This window comes from Crocodylus siamensis, chromosome 4 (assembly GCF_052110815.1).
Source record: "Crocodylus siamensis isolate JL-2025a chromosome 4, ASM5211081v1, whole genome shotgun sequence".
Classification (NCBI taxonomy): domain Eukaryota; kingdom Metazoa; phylum Chordata; order Crocodylia; family Crocodylidae; genus Crocodylus; species Crocodylus siamensis.
The window spans coordinates 199564744-199590878 of NC_143398.1; the positions used below are offsets into that span (position 1 = coordinate 199564744).

At 44.6% G+C, this 26135-nt stretch overlaps 1 protein-coding gene across 1 annotated transcript in view; it reads left to right on the forward strand.

The window, feature by feature from the left end:
• Window positions 1-227: 227 nt before the first annotated feature.
• CCDC141 (coiled-coil domain containing 141) overlaps window positions 228-26135 on the forward strand; it is a 180316-nt gene continuing 154408 nt past the window's right edge. Inside the window, exons 1-2 of the mRNA XM_090041708.1 lie at window positions 228-453; window positions 2682-2804. Of these exons, the coding sequence (XP_089897834.1) occupies window positions 352-453; window positions 2682-2804 (225 nt within the window). The 5' untranslated portion in view covers window positions 228-351. The remainder of the gene's footprint in view (window positions 454-2681; window positions 2805-26135) is intronic.

Here is a 26135-nt window from a genome sequence, read left to right on the forward strand (position 1 = left end):
CTAGTAGGAAAAATGATACTAGCTATTTCCGTTTCTTTCCATTTTCTTATCCAGAGTCAGGTGATATTCACAGCGGCAGCCCTTTACACTTCAGATAGTGACAAAAAAGAACAGGCAACTTAATGCTACCAAACTAGGGGTGTGTCAAATCACTCACAAGAATGATAAACTCAATGGGATTGTCTATTTTTAACCTCCTGCTCTTTCCTTTTGGCAGAGTAATCGGTGTTAGCTGAGCTGTTCCACTGAATGATTCCAAGTAACCCTGTTTGCTGCTGTTTTAAATGACCAGTGGACTCATTTGAGTTTGTTGAGGCTGCTTTAATGTATGAAATCCAGTTCTGAAGCACCATGTCGAGTGAAGCCAGTTCTGGTGAACAGTTTTCTACCACAACAGTCAGTTCAGTTGCTGTTCAGGCTGGGAATTCCAGAATTGTTGTAGCTATACTTAAGGTAAGACAACATTTGCTAACACTTATGCTCTTAGCTCTGCAGTTTTGTGCTGCTTCAGGCTTATAATAAGATGTCTTTGCAATGTTCTGCACAGAACAGAAGCTGTACAGCATATAAAAATGACAAGACCAGAAGCTGTACAGCATATAAAAATGACAAGACAAGTACATTTAGTTCACTGTTACCTAAGAAACCTAAGAAGCCTTATATTGATTACTGTATATTACTTTTCTTTTTTATATTAAATGTTTCAGCCAAAATATGTAAGTTTGTTGCTGCAAAGAACATGACTCCCTCTTTCTAAAAAATGGCATGTACATCTAGGAATTAAATAATAAGAAACATAAGCATCCTACTTTTAAGAATCTCAACTCTATTTACAGTTTTTCTTCTAAAGTACTTACTAATTTTTGTTGTACAATTTTAGCAGTAACAAGTGCACAAAAAATTATTTCTATTATCAGTGGTTTAGTTCAGTGTTAGGTGAAGAAAAAACACTTAAAATATCATCTTGATCGTTTTAAAAAAAAAATCATCCGTGGCCATTTGTCACACATTTTTGACTAGGGGTCTTGCATGTCTGAAGGATTGCTAGAGAAGCTAGTTCCAGCTCAGGCAGCTTGTTTACAGTTCTGGGTGCTACCTAACAGTTAGGCACCCAGCTCTGTTTGGACTTTGATAGCAGTTGGCCACCTCACTTCATCAGGCACCTTCAAAAAATCTAGCCTAATGCATTAGAATGTGATAACTAATTTAGATTAAGGACAGAGACAACATGCGTACTGAAATCATTGAGGGTCTGGATGAAAGGAGTTTCTCTTGTCAGGAGAAAATTCTTGCATCTCCTTAATAGCCAAGCTGCAGGTTAGCTGTAGTTGTGGTCTGGTTTTGTTGCCAGATAGGGAATCCTGTGGTACTCCTGCATATCCTGGATCCCATGTTCTCTTTGGCTTTGCTATGTAATGTGGATTTAGAGGGGGCGAACATAGGTCATTGGGTTTGTTACCATGCTAGTCATCTGGCATATTGCCCCATACATAGTAAAGGTACAGGTGCTTTGGTGACCTGAGGCTGGAATAGTTGCTATGGAGTTGCATCTCCTAACCTGTTCTGGAGGTTTCCTGTCACCCAGATTTAGAGGCTCTCTTCAGGTTGGTTAGTGCATGGTGCTAATAACATGGTGTTAATAACAAAGTTTCAGGTGTTTGGTTCCTGGTTGGACAAATGAGCTCTTGTGGTCCTCTCCAGCCTTAGTTCTCCATGATGCTCTATGATGACACAGCCCTGTTTCTGTTTTCTGTGTTCTTAAACAGGATTTATGATTAAGTCCTTAATTTCACTGGTAGTTGCACCACAGGACCTCACTCAGTATGCAATAGACTTTTAATCCAGGGATTAGAGTTCATACCTCAATTAGAACCACTAATTGTGTTAGGTGTGATGATTCTGTGCCTTAAGCAAATTAATATAACAAAGACTAATTATTTTTGGCTAGGGAGCCATACTTGCCTAAGTGTATATTTGCAGCATCAGGCCAATTATTTTAAAAGTTTCATGTTCCTTTAGTAATTTTCTCTCCCAGCATTATTAGAGCTATTAGGTGCTTTAAAGAAAAATGAAACCGAAAGAAAAACAACCTCCCCTCCCCAAATGTGTGTTAGAAAATGCAATGCTGAAGGGCCTGGCTCCGGTCAAGAAGACAGTCTGATTATGTCTGCCTGAATTTGTTTCTTCTGTGAGAAAGTTAGGACATTATTTGACAGTACACATATGCACCCAGTTACCTATACAAGGTCCAGCTAAAAATATACCATTGATGATCCCCAGCATGATACAGGGATACAACCGTTTTAGTTCCAGGTATAATTTTCTATTCATTGATTGCAGTTACAACATGGATAGTTTTTAGGGAAGGCAAGAATTTGGGATCTTGGCATTGCTTCACATGAAATATGTTTATTAAATGTTCTTGGCATCTCATTGCTAAAGTTTGTACTCACTGGATTTTATATCCTGGGGGCCCTAATCCTGCAACTGGATTTATGTGAGTGTATCATTGGGCTCATTTGACTTGACTGGATCTCCGTGTGTATGCAGGGGTTTGTCTGAGCTAGCCAAATTGAAGGATCAGGACATATTAATTGGCATTTTTTTTGGAGAAGGAAGTAAACAAGATTCATGTTTTCTGAATGGTGTCCAATGGGTGTTTGTTTATGTTTGCATTATAGTCTGGAAAATGGGTGCAACTTCAACTGGCTGAGGCAGAACCAAATCTATTAGAGATTGGCGGCAATCAAGATGAGACCAAAAAACTGCTACAAGATCATGAACAACTCCTGGTGAAACTTAAGGTAAGATGTGTGACATGACCAATAAAGCCCAGATACAGCTGCTACACTTCTACCAGTATAAGTGACTAGAAACTGGTCTACACCTGTAACCAGAGAGAAGTTCAGTGCATGTAGACTGGGTTAAAATGGTAGAAACCAGTCTAAGATAGACATGGACTGATGTAGCATCAGATTTAAGTGATTTAGTTTAGACTGGTCTGTCGAGCTACCAGACTCTTCCCAACACAATGCAGGTCACTGTCCTCCAGTATTCCAGCCTGCTTTGTGGTCCCCTGATAACATCCCCCCACAGGAGATGCGCTGGCAGCTGACCTGCATTCTGGCCCAGCCCCTGGCCATCCCTGCCCATGCTGTCACAGAGCTGTCAGCGCGGTGGCTGACACTGCTGGCAGGAGTGGTAGGGAGAGCTGCCCCACTGTGCTTCTGCTACCTGGAGTTGTGCCAGCTTGCAGAGGCATGGGAGTCCTTGGACAGGCTTCCTCACACCTACCCAGGGACTCCCATGCTTCTGTGAGCTGGTTTAGCCCCAGGGAGCAGGACCAGGATGCTGGTCATGGTCCAGAAAGACTGCCTCCACTGTGTGCCAGCAGTTATCATGCCTGTGGCTGACACTGCCGAGGGAGGTGGGGACGAAAGGTGCTTGGCCATGCCCAGCAGCCACTTAGGGATAGCCCAGCCACTTGGCTGAGCTTGGCAGTGTCTAGCAGCTGAGGGGACTGCTGGGAGGCATGCAGAATTGCCCTCAACCTGCTGGTCTTGGCCAGTGCTGGCAGTTTTCATCCCACCTGCCCCAAGGACAAATGTGTGTTCTGCTCACTCTTGGTCTAACCTAGGATGCTTAGAGTAAAGCGTGTTACTTAGATCACTTTTGCCTTGGGCTTTTTGAAATGGTAGTCAGTGCAAACACCTGGACAAGGGGGCCTCAGCCCCTGGGCCACAGGCCAGATGTGCCCTACAGTGCCATGTCAGCTGCCCCATGAGACTTCCTATGGGCCCAGAAATTAGGTGGTAGGAGAGTGGTGGCTTCACTTCTCTGCTGCCAAATTTTTGGACCCATGGGGAGCCCCAGGCCCTGTGCTCTAAATCCGACACCCAATCCCAGTATGTAGGGTCAGGTAGGAACAGTGTGCAGTGCAAGGGTCCAATCCCAGTGTGGAAAAGTGAGAGGGAGTGGTTCTGGGCCCACAGCACCCAATCCTGGCACTTGGGGGTGGGAGAGGCTGGTGCAGGCCCAATCCTGGGGCTCAGGGATGGCACTGGGGCCCAAACCTGGCATGTAGGGGTAGGAGGGGGTGGTACGAGGGCCAGGGGGCTCAACCCTAATAGGAGAGGGTGGTGTCAGGCCACTCAAAGGGCCAATCCCAGCATGCAGGGGTATAAGTAGGCAGTGCCAGAGCCCTCAAGGCCCAATCATAGCAGGAAGGGGTGGTGCCAGGCCCCAGTCATTCCGGGCTCTATCCAGCCTGTGGGCTGTCTCCAGGCCACTCACCTTGTCTGCAAGACCAAGAGGTTGAGCACCATGATCTAGACCTCTTGCGATCTGTATGATGGCAAATGCCAAAAATGAAAATATGTACAACTTTGCAGCGGTAATAAATCAAAATAATAGTTACACAATGAAAAATATGTTCACTTGCCATGGTGTTTTTTTCTGGCAACAGCAATCAAATCTTGGTCCTATCCCCTTCCTTCCCCCACCCTTCCCCCCAATGTTATGTATTACCATCAAGTCAAATAAAAAACTGCTTTGGCCTTCAGTAACTGAAAACAAGACAGAGGATTTTCACGGATTTTATTTGTTCTACTGGGCTATGACAAGTTTGGTTTTAGAACAACTGCTAAAGTAGGCAAGTATTTTGTAAATGTGAAGTAGATATTCCAGCAACTTTTTATTGTTTGTTGTTGATTGCTGGATGCTATTATAGAAATGACATGATAAAGTTAAGCAAACATTTGGTTTGAGGTGGGAAGATGGTAGCTAATCACAGAACTGAAACCAGTTAGGGAACAGTGAGTTTTTAAAAGCAGAGTATTATTTAGTGACATTTCAGAAACAAGTAGATAAATGAACATTTTTATTTGAACATCTGTACAATTTTAAAGTGTTGATATGTTGGTCATACGTAAGAAATTTTTAAGTAATTTGAAGTAAATAGTCACCGTCTTAGGTGATACTCATATATTTTGATTTCTTGAGTTGTACAGGGTGATTGTGGTATTGGCTGGTCAAGTACCATTCACATTTTGTGATGTTACTGCTTATTTTATAAATTGAAACTTGGACCATAAGCCAGAGGAAATATGAAACTAGATAAGATATTTGCTCCTTTTAATATTAGCAATCATGTGTTGCCCGTCTAATGTGAAGGTTATGTCTAAAGCATATGTGAGGTAACATAATAATAAGGTATGCATACATTGTAATTTAATATGTTATATACAGTGGAATCTGAGTAGCATGAGTAGTAACGTTTAAAAAAAAACACATAAAGAACTCAGCCCTGTTTTTCATTGCCTATGCAACTGTCTCATCTCCACTGAATTCAGAGGGAGCTTTGGATGTGAAAGAAATGCAGTTTTTCAAATATTCAGAAGTAATTAGGATCTTACATTCTACCTGGGAAATAATTCTAAACTCTAGAAACATGAAACATGTTAATCCCAAACACTAGCAAGCCAAAATCAAGTTGAAGATTATAAACTGCATTTTTCAACATCAAGAAATCCTATTATATTTAGGTTACAGTAAATATCCTACTGAATCCCAATAATGGGAACCATGAGAGATCTTACGCACATTACCAGAAATTTATAACACATGTAAACAAGAACATAAAGATGACTTTTCCACTGGCAATGATATTTAGCTCAATGTATTAAGATAAATCAAATGCAATAGAAAGTCAGGGAAAAAAATTTCCAGATGCAGTCTCTAGTGGCTTGCCCAGCATGAAATTGAATTACATTTTTTTGTCGGCTTTAAGCTACAAAATCTCCTTTGAGACTTTGTGTGTGGGTAGGGTAAGGACACTGTACAATGGAATAAACCAAGAGTATTTGAAGTGCTGTGATTTTTTTTGTAAGGGTATAGACAAATGTAACAACTGAAGTGTTCCAGAGTGCAGCTACATGTTAACATGCTTAAAAAATGTAGTGTTTCAGCCGCAGACAGTCATGCAGCCCCTTTTCACATCCCCAAGCTGGAACACTTCAGAATCACTGTGGCATACAGAGGCATACTGTCCAGCTAGGGGCACTGCAAAGAGCTGGGATAACCTGTCGCTGTGTTCCCACCTGCCCGCTGGGGGTGGGGTGTAGTAGACTGTCTATAAAGCTTTAGAGACCCTTTTTACCTTGTGGTGGAGACAGCATTGGTGAGCACTCTTCTGTCTACTCTACCCCAGCTCTTCTGGAGCACCCTCTGACCCACCTGGAACTAGGAGACTGGAGAACTCCCACGCCTCTTTGCCACCAGAATTGGGAGGTATGCAGGGAATGGGAACAGGATCCCAGCTTGGGCCACAACCATGGTGTAGGTTTTCTGGTCTCCCAGCTTTGGTGGAGTTGGGAGTGTTCGGTCTCTAGTGTCTTGACTGCAGCATGTGGCTTCTCAGTTTCTCAGGGGGAGCATGAGGCATGGTTTTGCTAGGGGCACTGTGGAAAAGCAGAGGTGAAGCACATGGGATAGCACTCACTGTCAGTTTGCCTTGCTCTTCCTGCTGCTCCCTCCATGGGGGAAATAGAGGGGCATTGTGGGATGATCTGGAGATTTCCTGTTGCATTCTATAGAGCAGGGGTAGGCAATGTTTTTTGGCTGGAGTGCCGAAAAAACCACAATGTCTACCTTGGAAGGTGCTGGAGTGCCAACATGCCAGACGCCGGAGCAGCTGTTTGCAGCCTCACAGCTGCAGCCAGCCCGTGGAGCCCGGTCTGCTTGCAGGAGGGCTTGCAGCCTCCCAGCCACCTGCTGGGAGCAGCCTGGGCTCCGTGGCTGTTTCATAGTTTCATAGTAGTTTCATGGTAGCTAGGGTCAGGAAGGACCTGAACAGATCATCTAGCCTGACCCCCTGCCACAGGCAGGAATGAATGCTGGGTTCACAAGACCCCAGACTGGTGATTATCCAACCTCCACTTGAATTTGCCCAAGGTAGGGGCGAGGACCACTTCTCTGGGAAGCTGGTCCCAGATTTTGGCCACCCTAACTGTAAAATATTGCCTTCTGATCTCTAACGTAAACTTATTCTCCATCAGCTTATTACCATTGTTCCTTGTCACCCCAGGTGGTGCTGGGGAGAAAAGGGCTCTGCCTATTTGCTGTTGATCTCTCCTGATGAGGCTGAACAGGTTCAGGTCCCTCAGTCTCTCCTCGTAGGGCCTGTCCTGCTGCCCTCTCACCAAGCGGGTGGCCCGCCTCTGAACCCTCTCCAGGCTGGCCACATCCCTTTTGAAGTGCGGCGCCCAGTACTGGACGCAGTACTCCAACTGCGGCCTGACCAAAGTGGCATAGAGGGGGAGTATCACCTCTCTGGACCAGCTTGAGATGCACCTTTGGATGCATGACAAGTTATGGCTGGCCTTGCTGGCTGCAATCTGGAATTGGCGCCTCATGTTCATCTTGGAGTCAATAGTGAGTCCAAGATCCCTTTCCACCTCTGTGCTTTCAAGAGAACTCCCCAGCCTGTATGTATGCTGTGGATTCCATCTCCCAAGGTGCAGCACCCTGCATTTGTCTACATTGAACCCCATCCTATTCTCAACTGCCCACTTTTGTAGTCTGACAGCAGCTGCTTAGAGCCTGGGCTGGCGGTGGTGTGCCGAGAAAAATGGCTTTGCATGTCATGTTCAGCACACGTGCCGGGGGTTGCTGACCCTAGCTATAGAGCATCAATAGACAAGAAGAGCTTTACTCTGAAACAATTTTAAATAGTACCTCATTTCAACAGGGTCACTTTGAAGCACTTTGGCCATTTCTGAAGGTTTTCAAAGGGCATGTACCTTTGTCTAGCTCCTCCTTTGAAGCATGTCAAAGGCATTTGAAATACGTCAAATGTGATGTCTGTTCACACCCGAAAGTATTTGCAAGTGGAGTAATTGTTATCTGTCATTCAGTATCCATTATATTCTCTTGTTAAAAAGTTTTCTGTCAAATCAGGAAGCAGAAACAGTCATATGAGCTAGGTAACCAATCAAATACCGTTAGTAATAGTGAATAAAAAAAAATCTATTAAATTTTGGACATGGGCAAGTATTTCACCTAAAGTATTGGTAAATACTTAAGAATAAAATATCCCTTTGCAGATAACAGTGTTGAATAGGGTGCAATCCATAGAAGAAGGGATATTTTTTCAATAAATTTTATCTTCATTGATTAATTGAACCTTCTCAAATTATACATAACCAAACATTTTGTCATGGTTCTTAATAACCATCCTTTTTATTTTATCAGATCAATTTTTTTGCTTGATATTAGGTATTTAACACTTATAAGTAATTGTTTAGTTTTAGCTACCAGATACTGCCATCAAAGGGATTTTACAAAATATTGATACTCAACCTTTGAAATGTTCATTATAATCATCTAGGCACTTAAAATTGTTTATGATTCATACATTTACTGTATGAACAGGAATGTAGTCTGAAGTCTGAGAAACCTAAAAATTTAGTGCCAAATCTTCTAGAGAAGATGAGAAATGTAAAACTATCAGGGCAGAGGTCCAGTCAGTCACAGAGTTACAGTGGTTAAATAGCGCTTGTCTTTGTCATATCCTGTATACACAGTTCTTCAGCAGTTCTTTCTTTCTGTTCTTTAATTTTAATAATTAAAATGATTGACAAATGTATTAGTGGAATAGCACACTGGAATTTTCTACAGTATAGGGCTTTTAGCTGTTATCGAATGAGCTTACAAACTGTGCAACCATTTAATTGTCTATTTCCCATTTACTCCAATTAGTTGACACAATGGAAACATGCGTGCACATCCTCACATATGTTTGTCTTCTTTATACAACTTGGGAGTTGGAATGCACTATAAATAGTCTGAATTAGATAAAGGCAAAGCTAAGAACTTTTGCATACTTGTGTTCAAATTATTTAAGACAGAATCTTACATGGCAACATTTTAATTGGATCTCAGAAAGTGGCAGTCATTGAGGGGGTTGTTTGTTTTATTTTGTACATAATGGTAGTACGGTAATGAGAAAATAAGTGAAAATTTTCTCCCAGAAGTAACGCATGAGTCAGCAACACCATGTTAGATCATTACACTTATAAAAATAAAGGATCTTAAGTTCTTAAGGTCTTAAGTTCCTTTCTGTGTGCCATAAGTTCTATTGTGGCACACAGCAAGGAAAAAAGGGAAATAAACCTTATAACAATATTTTGTGAAAAATTAAACCTATCCAAAATTGTTCTCTTTGAAACTCGGGATATAGGAACAATATTGAAGTTCTTTGTGGAATTCTTCCAATTCTTGATCAGCCTCATTTATATATATGACCCAACACTGAGACTAATAAATTATCTTTGCTTTATGTTCAAAGTTTTTGCTTAGCTAGAATTAAGATTTTAATTGAATACTGCTCATGTTGCTTGCAAATGTGGTTTAATCCAGAAGATTGGGCAGGCTGGCTTCTATACTTGCTTTTTTTAAACATCTATATTCTAGAAAACTGAATTGACTCTGATTTTTTAATGTTCCCCAAAGTGATGTAATCAAGTGCCTGTGTGAGTTAGTGCAGATTGTGACATAAATCCTCAATCCAGCATTTAAGAGTTATATTTAATTCCATACTCAGGTTCTTAATATAAAACATGTGTCTGTCTTACAAAACTAAGGCCTAGACTTCTACATGCTATTTAGAAATTATTTATGATGGGACCATGCTGGGCATGTTTATTTCTAACTGGGCACATCTACATGTGCACCCGACTTAGTACTTTGTTTTAGTGCTTTGCTAAAGCAAGTACTTAATGACCACACAGTAACTACCATTACTGTGCAGTCCCAGTACCACACAGGTTGTTTCAAACCCTACTGTGCAGTAGCAATGAGTATCTTGTTGCTGCTGCACATTTGCATTGACATTGTGGTTCGTGCCTGCTGATGCTATGTTGCTGTAGAGACTAGCTTGTCCCTAGGGTGACATAGCATCCTGTGTAGGCTGTCACAGGGCACTAGAATATGCCTCCCCCTCTAAGAGAACAAGCAGCCTGAGAGGTTGCTTGCAAGTGTCAGGGGGAGCTAATGAGGGATTCACCTGACTGGAAAAGGGCTCAGGCTGGAGCTATATAAGCCCAGAGCCTGTATGAGTCTCAGGTAGTCTCTCCCCAGCAATTATGAAGCGAGGAGCTCCTGGATGCAGGGCTCCTGAAAGGACCTGGATGTGGCTGGACAACTCTGCAGGCCTGGAAACAGAGCCAAGGGAAAGACTGGATTTACAGGCAAATAGCCTTCTTTTATGTTACCCCCAGAGTGTTTGAGGTGCCTACCAGAGGGTCCATGTGCCCAGGGAAGGGTATGCAGGACTAGAGCAGGGTTAGTGTATAGGTAAGGCACACTGGGAGATGATGAAAGCTTGCCCTCTTAAGGGGGCAGAGGGCTGCTTCTGCTGTTGTTTGTGTTTATGTTATAGCCCAGGGGCTTATGGTTTATGTTACTGTTTATATTGTCAGTTTGAGTTGGCAATGTAAGGCAGGTGAACCTCCCCTTACATTTGTGCCCAAGAGGTACACGATAGCCTTGAGCCTTGCCAGAGGCAGGCTCAAGGCCTAAGCTATTGATGAACCCAGAGAAAAGTGCAATGCAAGGCTATAGAGCAGACAGAGGTCAGAGGAGCGCAGCCACACAGGGCCAGGGACCCAGCACCAGAGTGGCACAGCCCCACAGGTGCCCACAGACAGGGGCAGGTGCCCAGTGATTGAAAAAGACAGGTGAGAGCTAGTGCCTCAGAGTCAGGTCCAATACGATGGGCCCAGGCTAGAAGGTCTAGCTAGATTAAAGGGGCAGAGGCTGAGGAGGCTGGAGCCCCAACAGAGGGAACAATGTCATAGTAACGTCCATGAAGCTTTGGGTGTGGTATAGGGGAGGAAACGGAGCCATGCATAGAGTCCTTAAGGCTGTGGGTGCCCAGGATGAGCACAGATATGCACTGTAGCCCTCCAAGCTACAGGAGCCCTGCAGGGCCAAAGGCCAGCCAAGGAGGTCAATTGGACTTAAGGGTTGAATCAAAGTAGCTGGGGCCCAGGAGAGACCCAATGATACCACAAGCGGACTGAGGCCCATGGGCAGCCTCCCCTGATGCAACCTCCAGTAAAAACAAGGCATGGCAGGAGAGCAAATAAGGGAGGGCTAAAATAGAAATTGGGCAGGGCAAGAGTTACATGGCCACCAGGAGGCTTCACAGTCAGCCCTGGGGCACAACTCCACCACATAGATGCACCCTACTGTGTTGCAAAATCAGCGTGGGATTTGAACATCAAGGTGTTTGATGTTTTAGCGCCTCTTTAACTCCAGTTCATGCCCTGTTAGATATAACTAAGATTTTCTAGACCAAATTTGTTCCTCCCTTACATATGTAATGAGATTTCACAGGCATTGGTGCTACGGAATTCATTTTACAGTTCTTTTGATAATGCTCGAACAGGAATCCAGTGAACTATTAGTTCAGCAGTGCTAAGAGGGGTAAACCCATTGCCACTAAATAGCAGTCAACAGATGTGTCGTGTAAGAATGTGTGTGTTTTTTAATGACCACCTTTTTATTATAACTATTAGTCATTTTTTTAAATTATCATCAGATGTTAAAAGTTGTCACTGCATATTCTAAAGTATTAGATGAATTTACTCAAACAGCTTTTCTTTGATAGAACATCCTGAATCAGCTAGTATAAACTAGCTCCACTGAAAACCTGAGTATAGCTACTTTAAAAAGACCCCAGTTTAAAACATTTTATGGGTTATAAAGGGGAATTATTTGCTGTCCAAGTTGAAAAAATAAATTCAAAGCAGAAAATGATAAGTAAGCAGGAAATAATATGTGTTAAATCATTTATCATCTATTAAAAAAATCCCTTGCATATTTTATTTGTAATGTTGTGATTAATTATAGATGAAATTACTCTATTTGTACTACTTCCATTGTCAGAATATCTGACAACAACATAGAAATATAAATACAATTTGTGTGGCAACAGTGATTTAAGAGGTGCAAATACAGTGCAGTTGCTTAAGTTTGTTTAATGATGGCTGATTGATTGTGAAAGTTAGTATGTATTTGTCAGTTGTGTTATGAATATATGCACCAGTGCATGGACCTGCATTGCTTTAGCTGGACATAGATGGTGCTTGAAAGTGCTAAAAGCCTTACACATTTTTTACTGATGACTATTTTCAAACGATCTGGCAAATACTCTGTGTATGTACTTTAAGAATGTGAGTAGTCCTATTAAATTCAAAATAATTTTTCATATGAGCAAAGCTAAGCATAAGTATTTCCAGGTTTGGAGCCTCTGCTCTTCGGCAAAGAGAATTTGACTTGGAAACAGTACAAACTGATAGGTTTGATGTTGTGGCAGAATCTGCAATGACAGGTTAGCTGAATATTCAGTCTGCTGTGCATCTGTAATTTCATAGAACTCTCCTTCCCATGCTTTGTTCAGCCTCAGCTTTTGGGAGGACCTGCTTCTTTAAGGATGTATTTCTTGAGGTAAAATTTTTTATATTATGCTTTTGGTTTTAATTTCAAAATAGGCAGGGAAAACATTCAGACAAAGCTTCCAAGGGACAAAATCACACTGATTGCAATGCTACAACCTGCTAGGCTAGGGACAGACATTACACATAAACTGGTTCATGATCAGAAACTGGTTTAAACCTGTAAAGAACAGATGTTCAGGACACATAAACAAGTTTGAAAATGGCTGAAACTGGTTTGAGATAAACCTAGTTGAATGTAGTATCAGACTTAACTGATTTGGATCAAGCTGATTTATACAATGTCTGTCCCAGACCCCTTGCTGGTTTAAGATAAACCAGACTCTCCCAGCATGCTCTCTGGGCTGGACTCTCTGCTCCACAGAACAGCTGGCCCCTCCCCTCTGCTCCCTGGCTGCAGCTCTGGCAGTCTCTGCAGGTATCTGCCTGGCTTCTCCCCTCCCCTCTCCATCCCACTGCGCATGCACACACACACACACACACACACACACACACACACACACACACACTCCCTTTCTCTCTCTCTCTCTGCTAAGCCAGCTCCTGTCCCTCACAAACACTTCAGCATTAGCTAGGAGACCACATGCTGGCTACCTCCAAGCTGTGGCACACGGGATGAAGGCAGAATTAACAGACAGCTGGTAATGTCCCTCTGTTTTCTTAATGGGGTGATAAACAGTGAGTTAAGGGTGACAAACATTCCCCACTGAGCTGTTCTGGAGTGGGGAATGCCTCCCTAATCACAGCATCCTGCCTGGGCCTGGCCACGGCCCCCATAGGTCATCTCTGTGCAAGGGAAGGGAGGGCTGCTCTAGTGCCCCTGGCTTCTAGCCTGAGCCACTGTAGGTGTGTGCCTGCATTTCTGGGATGTCTGTCTGGTTACAAAACTAATTTCACATAACTAGGTTAGACTAACCTGCAAAGATGGAATCAATTCAGGCTCAGGCTTTTTGAATGTTTGTCCCTAGCCCTATTGTCCTGATTATTTCCACTACTTTCATCCAGAATCCTGTCTGGAGAGAATATCACCTTTGTGTTTGTATTTCACAATACTGGGACTTTTGCACAGTTTTAAAGAGTTGGCTGCATTACCACTCTTGATTATGACAACTCTACACCCTGCCATCAAGTCAAACACTGGCATTCTTGATTTTTGGTCAACAAAACTCTGCTCTTTGTCATTCTAAAGTCTCCATGAATGGGAGCAGAGACTCTACAAAATATCAAACATTCTATTCTACAAACTCAGCTTAAAAAATAAGATCCATCATTAATAATTTGGCCCATGTACTTGCAGATTACTCCTAATTACTTTATTTACTCCAATTCACAGAGCATAAATTGCAAATTAGTCATTTAAATGCTAATTTCCAAGAGAAGCAAATTAGAAAAATACATTTTTCAAAAGGCAACAGTATGTTCATCTTTTGCACTTGATACCTTTTACATAAGTCTTTTGTTTCGTGCCAAAAAAAATATTTTCAGTATAATGCTTATTTTTCAGGGCTTTAGCGGTAGGATACATTATTTGTTAATCTTTGTGTTCTGTGTTATTTACATTTAATTACAGAGATGCTCTGCCTGCCATTAAAAGTAAAGGTCAGCTGCATTTTTGGTTTTAAAATAGTTTATTAAGGGTTTTAAAAAGCGTGGCAGCAATGTTCTATATTTTCTTTCAACAGCTTTCCATACTTAATTCAACAAACAGCTTTCAATTTTTATACACAACCTTCTCAGTAATGTAATATTTGAGATTCAAAATAATAATGTAATGATTTAAAATAACTTTTTCAGCAAGTTATAGTTTCAGTGCCATTGATAACCAATGAATTATCTGAAAACCCTTCCTTGAAGAAGGTAGGTGTAACTACTCCAGATGTGTTGGACCACAAATCTCTCCTGCAGGATTCAAAGACAGCATTTAATCCTTGTAAAATCTTTATGAAATATGGCTATTTTAAGCGGTTATTTTTGAAGAAGATGAATTAAAGGTTCATGTGGTTGTGAAGAATGTAGGTTATTGACAAGTTAGGAGAAGAGGACCATACTTCTGTAATTATTACATTTGAATAATCTAAGGATTTCATACAATTGATCTCCATTCTAGCAGTGAAATCATTTTGCAGTTTCCTGATCTGCCTAGTACAGCTGCTAATCTAATAGGATGATGGCAGTTGAAGATCCAGGACTGGGGCAAGGGAATGCATTCCCCCAACTTCAGCTGTGCTTGCTTGCACAATGAGTTCTGAGCCTATTGCCTGGTCAACGTGGGCTCCTGCTTAGGTTCCATATGATCAGTGAGCTCTGAGCTCAGCATCTGACTGATGTGGGGGTGTGGCCAGGGCCCATACTTTCACACAGCTCCAGAGCCCAATGAGTGAATACTGCTGCTGTTTGTCCTTCCTGTCCCTCCCCTTCCAAATGGGCTCAAGAACTACCATTAAAACAGTAATTCTGGCCAGACCCCATGCCAAGCGCTCTCATGACACAGCCAAAAAGGAGTATGCTCATTTCCAACAAATGTAACTTTCAGTAGGAACAGTATTAAACTACACTTTTTAAAAATTGTGGACACACTTTTGCACATATATATGCAACCAAACTCTGAGCATATTTGGGTTTCCATTCACTGGAGTCTGAACATGGCAGAAGGGGATGGGAACACGGGGCAGTTCTGGGAGAGATGAATAAGCAAAGAACACATAGTAACAAAGGGGTCACAAAAGCCAAACTAGCTAATGGGATAAAAATCTGTAGGCCCTGTTTAAATCTTTTTTAACATAATCCCACCTGTAGATGGTTTCTTATTCTGCAACTTCCCACTCAAGTCAGTTTTTAAAGAATGGTAGCCTAAGAACAAGCTACCCTGAGGTCAGTAATGGAAAGTCCAGGAAGGCTGAAGTGATCTGCCACAGGCCTTTGTGTTTTTCTGGACCTGATGTCAGATCATTACATGTAAGGATCACCCTATCTGTCCAGTGTAGACAGCAGAAGGGCACTGGAAGCAGGTGATGGCATATATGGTAGATTTGCAGGGGAATGAACCTCAGATGTTATTATCTGTGTCATTTGGTCTAGTGTATCCCTTTGCTGATAGATTTCCATCTGGAGTCAGCAGGAGTGGGCAAAATGTTGGATCTGGCCGGCTGCTGGACTCCATTTCCCAGCAGCCCTTGCCTGTATCACTATGACCAGTTTCCATGGAGACCCAAAGAGCAGTGGCACCATGACAGCATAGGGCCAGGATTTCCATGGAGACTATCCCCAGCAGTACTGGCAGGGCATGCAGCTGGCACAGCTGGGTGCGGAGCTGGTCTGGGATATTACAGTAGTGACAGTGTGGTACAGAGCCAGAGCAGATCCATGATCTACTGCCTGCATGCCCCTGCCTGTTGCAATATCGCCGCCCCAGAGCAGATCCCCGCCCAGCTGCATGCCCTGGCCCCATGCTGTCATGTCATTGCCGCTGCTGGGGTCTACATGGGAACTGGCTGCAGCGACATGGGCAGGGGCTGCTAGGAAATGGAATCTGCCACAGGCCCTATCTACCCTGTGGGCCAGAATTCGCTCTCCGCTGCTGTAATGTATTGGCAGGAATCTCTTTGGCTAGGGGCAGAAGTTACACACAAACTGGATTAAATGATCAGAAACTGATTTAAACAGAACAGAATTTCTGTGCACTTAAACCAGTTTCAAGATAGCCAAAACTGGTTTAAGACAAACCTGGTTGTGAATGTAGTATCAGACTTAACAGATCTGGGTCAAACCGGTTTATGGAACTTCTGTCCCAGACCCCCTCTTGGTTTAAGTTAAATCAGAGTCCACCAGCGTCCCAGTATGCTGCTGAGCCCTGGGCTGGCCTGTGCTGTCTGCTGCAGAGAGCGAGGCTGGCCTTACCCCTGTGCACTCTAGCTGGAGCAGGTTGGGGGTATGGCCAGGCACCAGCCAACATGGCTTCCTAAGATGAAGGGGCAGGGAGGGAGCTTATTAACCCTCCCTCCTGAAGACCAAGCTCCTGATGAGGACACCTATTATGTGCACGAAGATTTGTTAAGCTTTCAGCCTCACTGGGGGTCTATATGATTTGGGACAACAAAGGGTTAATTCCCCTGGACATTGGCCTGCAGCCTGGCCCCATCTAGAGGTATACCGCTGCCAATGAAAACCTTACCTTACACTAAGGCAGAGGTTAACAAGAATATATTATTGAGGTAAGTATAAAAAAACCCCCAACAATAATAAATCCACAATGAACCAATCAACAAAGAGTTAAGAGAACACTATATACAATAATAGATACAAGAAAGAACCAATGCGGGCCTGTCGTCAGAGGTGGCAGGCAAGATCACTCTGAAGCTGGCAGGCAAGATGGCTTGTCAGCCTGTCACAGAGTGCCTGTTCCCCAGAGGATTTCTCTCTTTTCCTCACTCTCAGTGAGTACTCACTACCTCCAAAGGGATGGGTGATACAGGTGAGTAGAGGATGGCTCTGTCTATGAGTGTATACCTCTGCAAATAGATGGAATTCAGTTACACACTCCAGTCAAGCAACTCTCATACTATTCATATATACGAGCAGGTTTCACGCCACATGCTCATCAGATGACTCAGTTTCTCACAAGCTTTCAATCCCAATGGGACACAGCGCTCACTGACACCAACTCAGTCACTCTCCCAAGCAAACACCCAGCCACCGCACAGGCTCACAATGCACACAGACTCAAGCACTTCCTCAGTAGCTCTCCAAGTGACAGTCCTGAAAAGTTTAATAGTGTCCACCTTATACCACCTGTCAATCATATGCCAGAACCAATTATCAGTCAGACCCTACCATCATTCATCTGTCCATCACATTACTGACCAATCTGGAGGGTTGTTACCTCAGGTATTTCATGCCACACTTTGCATTGGAAACATGTTCCCTCCAAAGCAGGAGTGGGCAATTATTTCAGGCAGAGGGCTGCTTACTGAGTTTTGGCAAGCCATTGAGGGTCACATGACAGGCAGCCAGGGGCAGATCAATATTAATTTTCTAAATTTTTTAGGGGCCCTGCAGGCCAGATAGACTGGCTTGACAGGCTGCATTTTGCTCACCCCTGCTCCAAAGTCAACTTATACAACACAGGCTGATTGTGCATGCTTGTCAGTCTGTGGCAGGATGACCTAGGGGTGCCGTGACCTCCCCTAGTGCCCTTGCCTACCGTGCCCAGTCTGGGTCCTTAACGCATCCTCCGTCTCGCCCGCCACGTCTTTGATCTTATCGGTTCAATTAAGGAGCTTGCCTTCCTGCCCTTCTTGGCACGGGGCCAGTCTTACTATACCGGGACTTTAGTTCTTGTCCCTGTGCTGGTCCTCTCTCAGGGCCTACTCAATATACGCGCCCCCTCCTGAGGCGTCTCTCTGACTGTGCCCCTTCTCGCCCAGCCCGGACTTCCCAATGGGCTTATTCCCCTCTCGGGGCTTCTTATCTTACAGGCAGTGCCCCACTCGGCCCTGCCTCCCTTATGTTCCACGGCCACTCGCGTACTGGCCTGCACCCCGCAGTCTCTAAGCCCGCACCTCGGACCTGTAATCGCGCTCCTCAAGCTCCGCGCCTGCACTTGGGCCTTCTATGCCCCCACTGGGGCCCTTGCTCGTGCCCCTTGCACTCCTCGCCCACACTCGGGCCTGTGGTCGCGCCCCTTGCGCTCCCCGCCTGCACTTGGGCCTGTGGCCGCGCCCCTTGCGCTCTCCGCCCACACTCAGGCCTGTCTATCGCGCCTCTTGCGCTTCGCTACCCCGCCCTGGGGCCCTTACTTGTGCTCCTTGTTCTCGTCGCCTGCACTGGGACCTTCTATGCCCCCACTGGGGCCCTTGCTCGCGCTCCTTGCGCTTGCTGCCCTCACTTGGGCCTTCTATGCCTGCACTCGAGCCTGTGGTCGCGCCCCTTGCGCTCCCCGCCCGAACTCAGGCCTGTCTATGCCTGACTCGGGCCTACGCTCGCACTTCTCACGTACCCGCCCACACTGGGGCCTTTGCTCGCGCTCCTTGCACCCGCCCGCACTGGGACCTTCTGTGCCCGACTTGGGCTTCCCAGGGTTGGGGCTCAGGCAGCCTTAGCCTTACCTGGCCCCCAGACCCGCCTCTTCGGGCTTATGCCCCACTGGGGCTCTTCCCAATTGGGATTTCCAATTGGGGCCTGTCCCGGTAATGCCCACGCTGGGCTCGGGTCTGGACCCCCCCACCACTTAGACCCACCTTCCTGGGCCCACTCCCTGCTGGGCTTAAGCACCAGCACCCCCTGTCTGGGGCCTAAGCTGCGCTTTATACTCCTGTTGCCCTCTCTGGGGCCTCTGCCATGCCTCTCGCGCTTCTTGCCCCCTCTGGGACCTGTGCCGTGCTTCCCGCACTTCTCACCCCCCCTGGGGGTCTCGCTCGTGCGCTTCCCATGCTTGGGGCTCAGGCAGCCTTAGCCTTACCTGGCCCCTGACCCTTCTTCTGGGTCCTACACCCGGTTGGGGCTTAGGTGGCCGCAGCCGTGCCTGGCCCCCTGGACCACTGTCTGGGTCACTTGCCCTACTAGGGAGGGGTCAACACCCCCCAACACGCGTCCCACTGGTGCAAACCGCTGTGCCCCACTGGGCACCAGGAGCCCCCAAGCTACTGGGTAGCCCCCGTGAGGCCTCCTCACACCCCTACAGCCTCACCCGGTCCTCCAGTGTAATAATCACAACACCCCAAACAGAAACACAAGGCCCCTAGGCCATAACACGAATCTTTAAGCCAAGCTGGCTATCCTTCTCTCATCCCTGTCAGGGTCCTCTCCACCCTGCATCCGCATGCTGCTGCACAACACCGCCCTGCTCACTCTAGCAGAGGTCTCACTCCTTGAGCTGCCAGAGGAGCTGGTCCATTTCCAATTATCAGTAGCAGGCACCTTAGTGCCCTGCTACACAGTCCTATATAGGTCAATGGACCCATAAATTCAAGCGTTCAGTCTCCTCCATCTGGGGTACGGCAGCTGGGGTTAATACTCCTCTCTCCCACTGGGGACCCCCACTGGGGTTTGTCTGGCCTGGGCAGTGCAGCCCCTGTCAGGATCCCACCCTTCTCTACTTTAGCCTCAGGGCCATAGGCATGGCCAGAGCCAGCTGGCATGGCTCCGCAGTCTGCTCAGGGCTGGGGTTGTGGCTGCAGGGCTGAGGCTGCAGCTGTGGGACTGAGCTGGGTTGGTCCGCAGGCACTGCTGAGGGTGGGTACAGAAGAGTTCACCTGGGTTGGACCATAGGAGCTGGGCCCTTCCCAGGCACAGGAGGGGCAGGAGTAGGAGCAGGAGGAGCAAGGTTCTCCACGTTGGGAAGACAAACCTGCAGCATCCTTATAGGCTCGGCAGTGCTACGCTGGCTAGCACTATGGAAGAAAGAGACTTGGGGGTCATCATTGACCACAAGATGAACATGAACCTGCAATGGGATGCTGCAGCTAGTAAAGCGACCAAAACGCTGGCTTGCATCCATAGATGCTTCTCGAGCAAATCCCGGGACGTCATTCTCCCCTTGTACTCAGCCTTGGTGAGGCCACAGCTGGAGTACTGCATCCAGTTTTGGGCTCCACAATTCAAAAAGGATGTGGAGAAGCTTGAGAGAGTCCAGAGAAGAGCCATGTGCATGATCAGAGGTCAGGAAAACAGACTTTACGATGACAGGCTGAGAGCCATGGGGCTCTTTAGCCTGGAAAAGCTCAGGCTCAGGGGTGATCTGATGGCCACCTATAAGTTTATTGGGGGTGACCACCAGAATCTGGACTTCCGGAAGGCTTTCGACACTGTCTCTCACCCTGTCCTCATCAAAAAGCTGGGAGACTGTGGTGTCGATGCCCACACGGTCAAATGGGTCGCCAACTGGTTAGAGGGCCGCACCCAGAGGGTGGTAGTGGATGGGTTCTTCTCGACCTGGAAGGACGTGGGCAGTGGGGTTCCGCAGGGCTCGGTCCTCGGGCCCGCACTGTTCAACATCTTCATCAGTGACTTGGATGAGGGGGTAGAAAGCACCCTGTTCAAGTTTGCTGATGACACTAAGATGTGGGGGGATGTGGGTGCACTAGAAGGGTGCAATAGGCTACAAGCTGACCTTGACAGGTTGCAATGGTGGGCGGATGAGAATAGGATGGGGTTTAACACTGATAAGTGCAAGGTGTTGCACATGGGGAGGAAGAACCGGCACCACACTTACAGGTTGGGGAACTCCCCTCTTGCCAGCACGGAGACGGAAAAGGATCTTGGAGTCGTCATTGACTCCACAATGAACATGGGCCGGCAGTGTGGGGAGGCAGTCAAGAAGGCCAACCGTACCCTGTCATGCATCCACAGATGCATCTCGAGCAGGTCCAGGGAGGTGATCCTCCCCCTCTATGCGGCACTGGTCAGGCCGCAGCTGGAGTACTGCGTCCAGTTCTGGGCGCCACACTTCAAGAGGGACGCGGACGATATGGAAAGAGTTCAGAGGAGGGCCACTCGTATGATCAGGGGTCAGCAGGGCAGGCCTTATGAGGAGAGGCTACGGGACCTGAACCTGTTTAGCCTCCACAAGAGAAGGTTAAGGGGGGACCTTGTGGCCTGCTACAAACTGGTCAGGGGGGATCAGCAGGTATTGGGGGAGTCCCTGTTCCCCCGTGCGCTGCCAGGAGTGACCAGGAATAATGGTCACAAGCTGGCGGAGGGTAGGTTTAGATTAGATATTAGGAGGCGCTACTTCACAGTCAGGGCAGCTAGGGCCTGGAACCGGCTTCCAGGGGAAGTGGTGCAGGCTCCTAGCCTAGGGATTTTTAAAAGGAAGTTAGATGAGCACCTTGCTGGGGTCATCTGACCCCGGTGCTCTTTCCTGCCAAGGCAGGGGGTCGGACTAGATGATCTTCCTAGGTCCCTTCCGACTCTAGCTACTATGAAACTATGAAACTTGTTCACCAGAGCGCCCCAAGGGATGGCAAGGTCAAATGGTCATAAACTACTGCAAGATCATTTCAGGCTGGACATAAGGAAGAATTTCTTTACTGTCCGAGCCCCCAAGGTCTGGAACAGCCTGCCATCGGAGGTGGTTCAAGCACCTACATTGAACACCTTCAAGAGCAAATTGGATGCTTTTCTTGCTGGAAACCTATGACTCCAGCTGACTTCCTGCCCTTTGGACAGGGGGCTGGACTTGATGATCTTCTGAGGTCCCTTCCAGCCCTAATGTCTATGAAATCTATGAAAGCCTTGGAATGTTACCGTCAGCATTGTCTTTGGAAAATTCTCTATATCGGTTAGAAAGACGGAAATAGAAATCCCAGCATTTTGGCGCAAGGAAACACCACCAGCATTAAAGAAATGTTTGTACAGCACCAGTTCTGTTGGACAGGACATATCATAAGGATGCCTGGCAATTAGCTCCCTAAACTCCTATACTCCCAATTCACCAATGGTCACCATTCTAGACATGGGCAAAAGACAAGATTCACAGACACCTTGAAGGCCAGTTTGAACAAACTTGATATTAATACTAATACCTGGAAGACTCAAACACTGAATCATCCCCAGTGGCACCATGATGTATGACAAGGTATTGATCATTTTGAACAAACTAGCCTCACTATGGAGGCAGATATGTGAGAGAGACAAAGGAAAAGAGATGTGACCCAACATCACAAGGATCTACTTCTTCTTTGTGGAACTATTTGCCATATCTACAGTTGAATAAGATGGATGGACAAACAAAGAGATCCATAACAAAGGGGTTATGCTTTCAGAAGGACCAACTTGGAGAATTTAAGGTAGTCAGTTAGTAAAGTCAGCTGAATGGAGGAGCTCAAGAAGAAACTTGGAACTTCTTAAGTTAAAGGGACAAAAAGCATATTGGAATTTTCTACATCACAGGAAAGGGGAAGGATCTTGTTAGGAATGGATCTAAGCATTTAATATATAGCCACCTCATAAAAGATAGCAAGCAAAGTCAGTATGCAATGAGAAAAGGGGTTGATCAGCAAATAAACCTGTCTTAGAAGTCAGAAAGTGATGAGATGAAATGAAAAAGTTCAAACACAAGATGAATTACACCATGCAAAAAAATAGTAGAAGGCTTTTTGGCCCTGTTAGTTAAAAGAGAGCATGAAAAAATAAAATCAGATAATCTGCTGTTGAAAGGGAGGGGAAGAGCTGTGCAAGGGGCACTGTTTGTACAAGAACAAATAGCAATGCTATGAATAAGTTTAGGCTGTAAAACAAAGGAGATTTCCAAGCATCAGAAACTAATATCTTCAAATAGCCTTTCATTAGAAGTAGAGGAGACAAGAAACCCAACAAGCTTCAAGATGGAGTTTGATAAAATTAAAAAGGGATTTTATGACATGATTGCCTGTGATAAAAGGGATGTGGACTCAGTGACCTAAAAGGTTTCTTTCAGTCCTAGGTTCGTAACTGAAGGTAAAATCAAAGGATTAGTATTATGTATGAGGTCATGTCTGTTCTTTGGGCTTGATGAGTGTTATTAATAATTTACCTCAATACTGTTTGCTTTTTGCAAGCTAAAACTTTTATTGTTACTATTACTCTGGGCTATACATTAGAAATAAGATTTAAGAGAAGAGTCACAGGAATGAGTGTCTGACTAAGAGGAAATGAGAAACAGCACTTCAGAGGAACAAGGTAGTTTATGATATCCCTGTTGCATTATTTAGGAATTCAGCAAGGAGGAGGATGGAAGTTATATATAGAATGTTACAAACTTAAAGAAGCAAATCGATGAGGATTCAGCAAATTGACTCTTTGGGCTTCAGGACTTTGGCTCTGGACCTTACAGCACAACATTTATTAACTGAAGACCCCTATTTCAGTAGCTGCCTCTGACTGCACATTATTAGAGTAGTAGCTCAAAATTGGTAACCTAGTGCTCAGTTGTGGTCTTTCCAATTTAGCCAAAAAGATGCCTTTTTCTGACCCAGGGTGTGAGGAACTGTATTAGTCCCACCTCCTTTGACAGTTTCTACTTAGTTAGTTATTTGTGGTACTGTCTACAGGCCCCAGTAATAGCAAGCTTAGAACTGGAAATAATCAATGATTTTGGTTTGCTGACTGAACAAAGAAAACTAATGAAAGTTTTGAAAAACATTTTCATTCACTAAAATAAAAAAACAAAGAAAGTTTGGACTGAGCATAACATTTCAATGACCTGAACCAAAACATTTAACTTCTTGTTCCAGTTTTATAAAGGCCTTTGAATTAAATTTTAGCAGTTGTCACAAAGGGAAAAAAAAAGTTATTTTGCTTTGAAATGAAAAATTGGAGTGCTTTACCAACGCTTAAACAAACCAATTGGACTTTTCCCCAGAACTACTATTTTGGTTGAAAACAAAATAAACCTGCAGATAATTTTGCTCCACCCAAACTTATTTTTTTAGCAAAAAAAATTTTTCAGCAAAAAAGTGCCCAGTCTTAAGCAAGTGCCTTTGTAGTTGTTGCCATAGAAACCCAGTAAATGGAGCTTCCTGCCCAGTTACCTTTTATACGATTACATGGGACATTATCTCCCTTTGGTTTATCTGTGCAAATCATAATTTCTGAGAAGCCAACTTCTTTATGTACATCTTTACTGTGTTGTGAGTGTGAAAAGAAATGTGTATCATGGGATCCAAACTTCCTGCCTTCTGCAGAGCTGTGCTCTGCATGGTCTTTCTCAGAAAGTGCACACAGCTAGAGTTGGGTTGTTGGGGAAAGCAGAGGCCAGAGGCAAGATCATGATCAGTTACTGCATGCATGTCAGTAGCTGGCATATCATTCTCCTGTTTGTATTTGATGTGCTTGCACAACTGTGCTTCTGAGGCCACTGTAGCTTCTGATGCTCTGAAGCTGGGGCCAAGGAAACAGAATCCCGTTCCTTATGTGTAACAGTGGTTCTCAACCTCATTGGACTTGAGGCACCCCTCCATAACTTCTGTGAATCGAGTGGCACCCAATTTCAAAAACAACCCCTACCTATGTTACCTCCTTGCAGAGGGGCCAGAAAGTTGTGATGCGGGATCAGCCAGGCAGGGACAAGCCTGAGTCTGTACTTATCAGCTTATCTCCTCATACCTCAGGGCATCCTGGTGGAGAATTCTGGTATAATGTGTGTATTTGGGCCAGTCACGTGGACTAGGTTATGTCACTTTAGCAAAAAACTGAAGGACACTGTGGACTGAGGAATAAGACTGGTAGAATTTGGCTGTCATAACATATATTTAATTCTGCCTGATTTTATTCTAGGATCGAAACCATGGCATTGCTAATTATAACTCCACAGAGGGCTGCTATATCTGACTGACTTAATTTTAGTTATGCTTAGAGGACAGCGTGTATTAAACTATGTGCCTGGACATTTTGGTTACACCCTACCTTGCCTTAACACTAAATAAACACACTACATCAATGTATGTGTATGTGTATATCATAATGCATCCCTTAGTAAAAGAATGTCAAGTTTCTAAAGACAAGGTGTTGAAACTTAGGAAATAATAGATGTTGCCTGTGAAACCGTAATTCTGCTCCTACCACCTCATTGCACATGTATTTTGATCATCTTTCATGACACAATCATAATCTATTTTTTTTCTTCAAGAGCCATTCTTATTTCAGTTCTCAGACAGACAGTGATTGCAGAATCTGTGACTATTCAGGATGTCTTTTTATCCTCATTATTTAATGTATGGTCCTTCCATTACTTACTAAATAACATCTGACCCAATGCTTAGGGCTGTTAATTTGTTCCTTGACTTCCTTTATTTTGCTATCACCATATGCTCTTAGTGCTTTACATATATTAATGAATCTGTTTTCCTTATATCTCTGGGAGATGTTGTAATATATCATATCCCAATAATTCCACGTAAAAAACCGTGAAAAAGTTAGTAATTTCAACTAATTGGCCAATTTGACATGCCAAAGACCTGATTTTTTTTTTCAAATTTAACAGTTTATTGCAGTTTCTATGCTAAAAACAGAAACCCTGTTCATCTCATTTGCAGTTCTGAGTGCTCAGCTTCTCAGCTCAGACCTCAGGTGCCTCAGATTAAGCACCTAAATGAGGAACTACAGTGGTCACCTGGGTTGGGTTCATATGAGTTGAGCTGCATCATTCAGAAACTCTGTGGTGGATGCAGAGAGAGAATGGTGGATGCTGGTGGATTCAGGGTGAGTTCTTTAGGCCAGAGCAGTCCAACTGGCAGCCTGAATGTGGCTCAAGAAGGGTTAACACCCAGCACTTGGCCTTTCACCCAGTTGCTGCTCCTCCTGCCTCTCCTGCTGGTGTAACTGCCAGGGTCTCTCTCTCTTCTAATATTGTTACCTTGAGTCATCAATTTTTTGTGTAGTGTTAATACTATAATATGAACATCAAAAAGAAAATATTCCAAATGGATGCTTTCAGATGAAATTAAGCCCTAAATTTAGATTTTGTAAAGACAAATTTTTAAAAAAGCTGACCTCAACAAAAATACCTTAGTGAAATGTATTTCTATATAATTATATCTATAATAAGTTATATGTATATCATGTCTGTATATCTTCATATAATTTACAGGTAATTCTAAAAATTAATTACATTGTACAATTAACTTCCTCTCAAAAATGTTC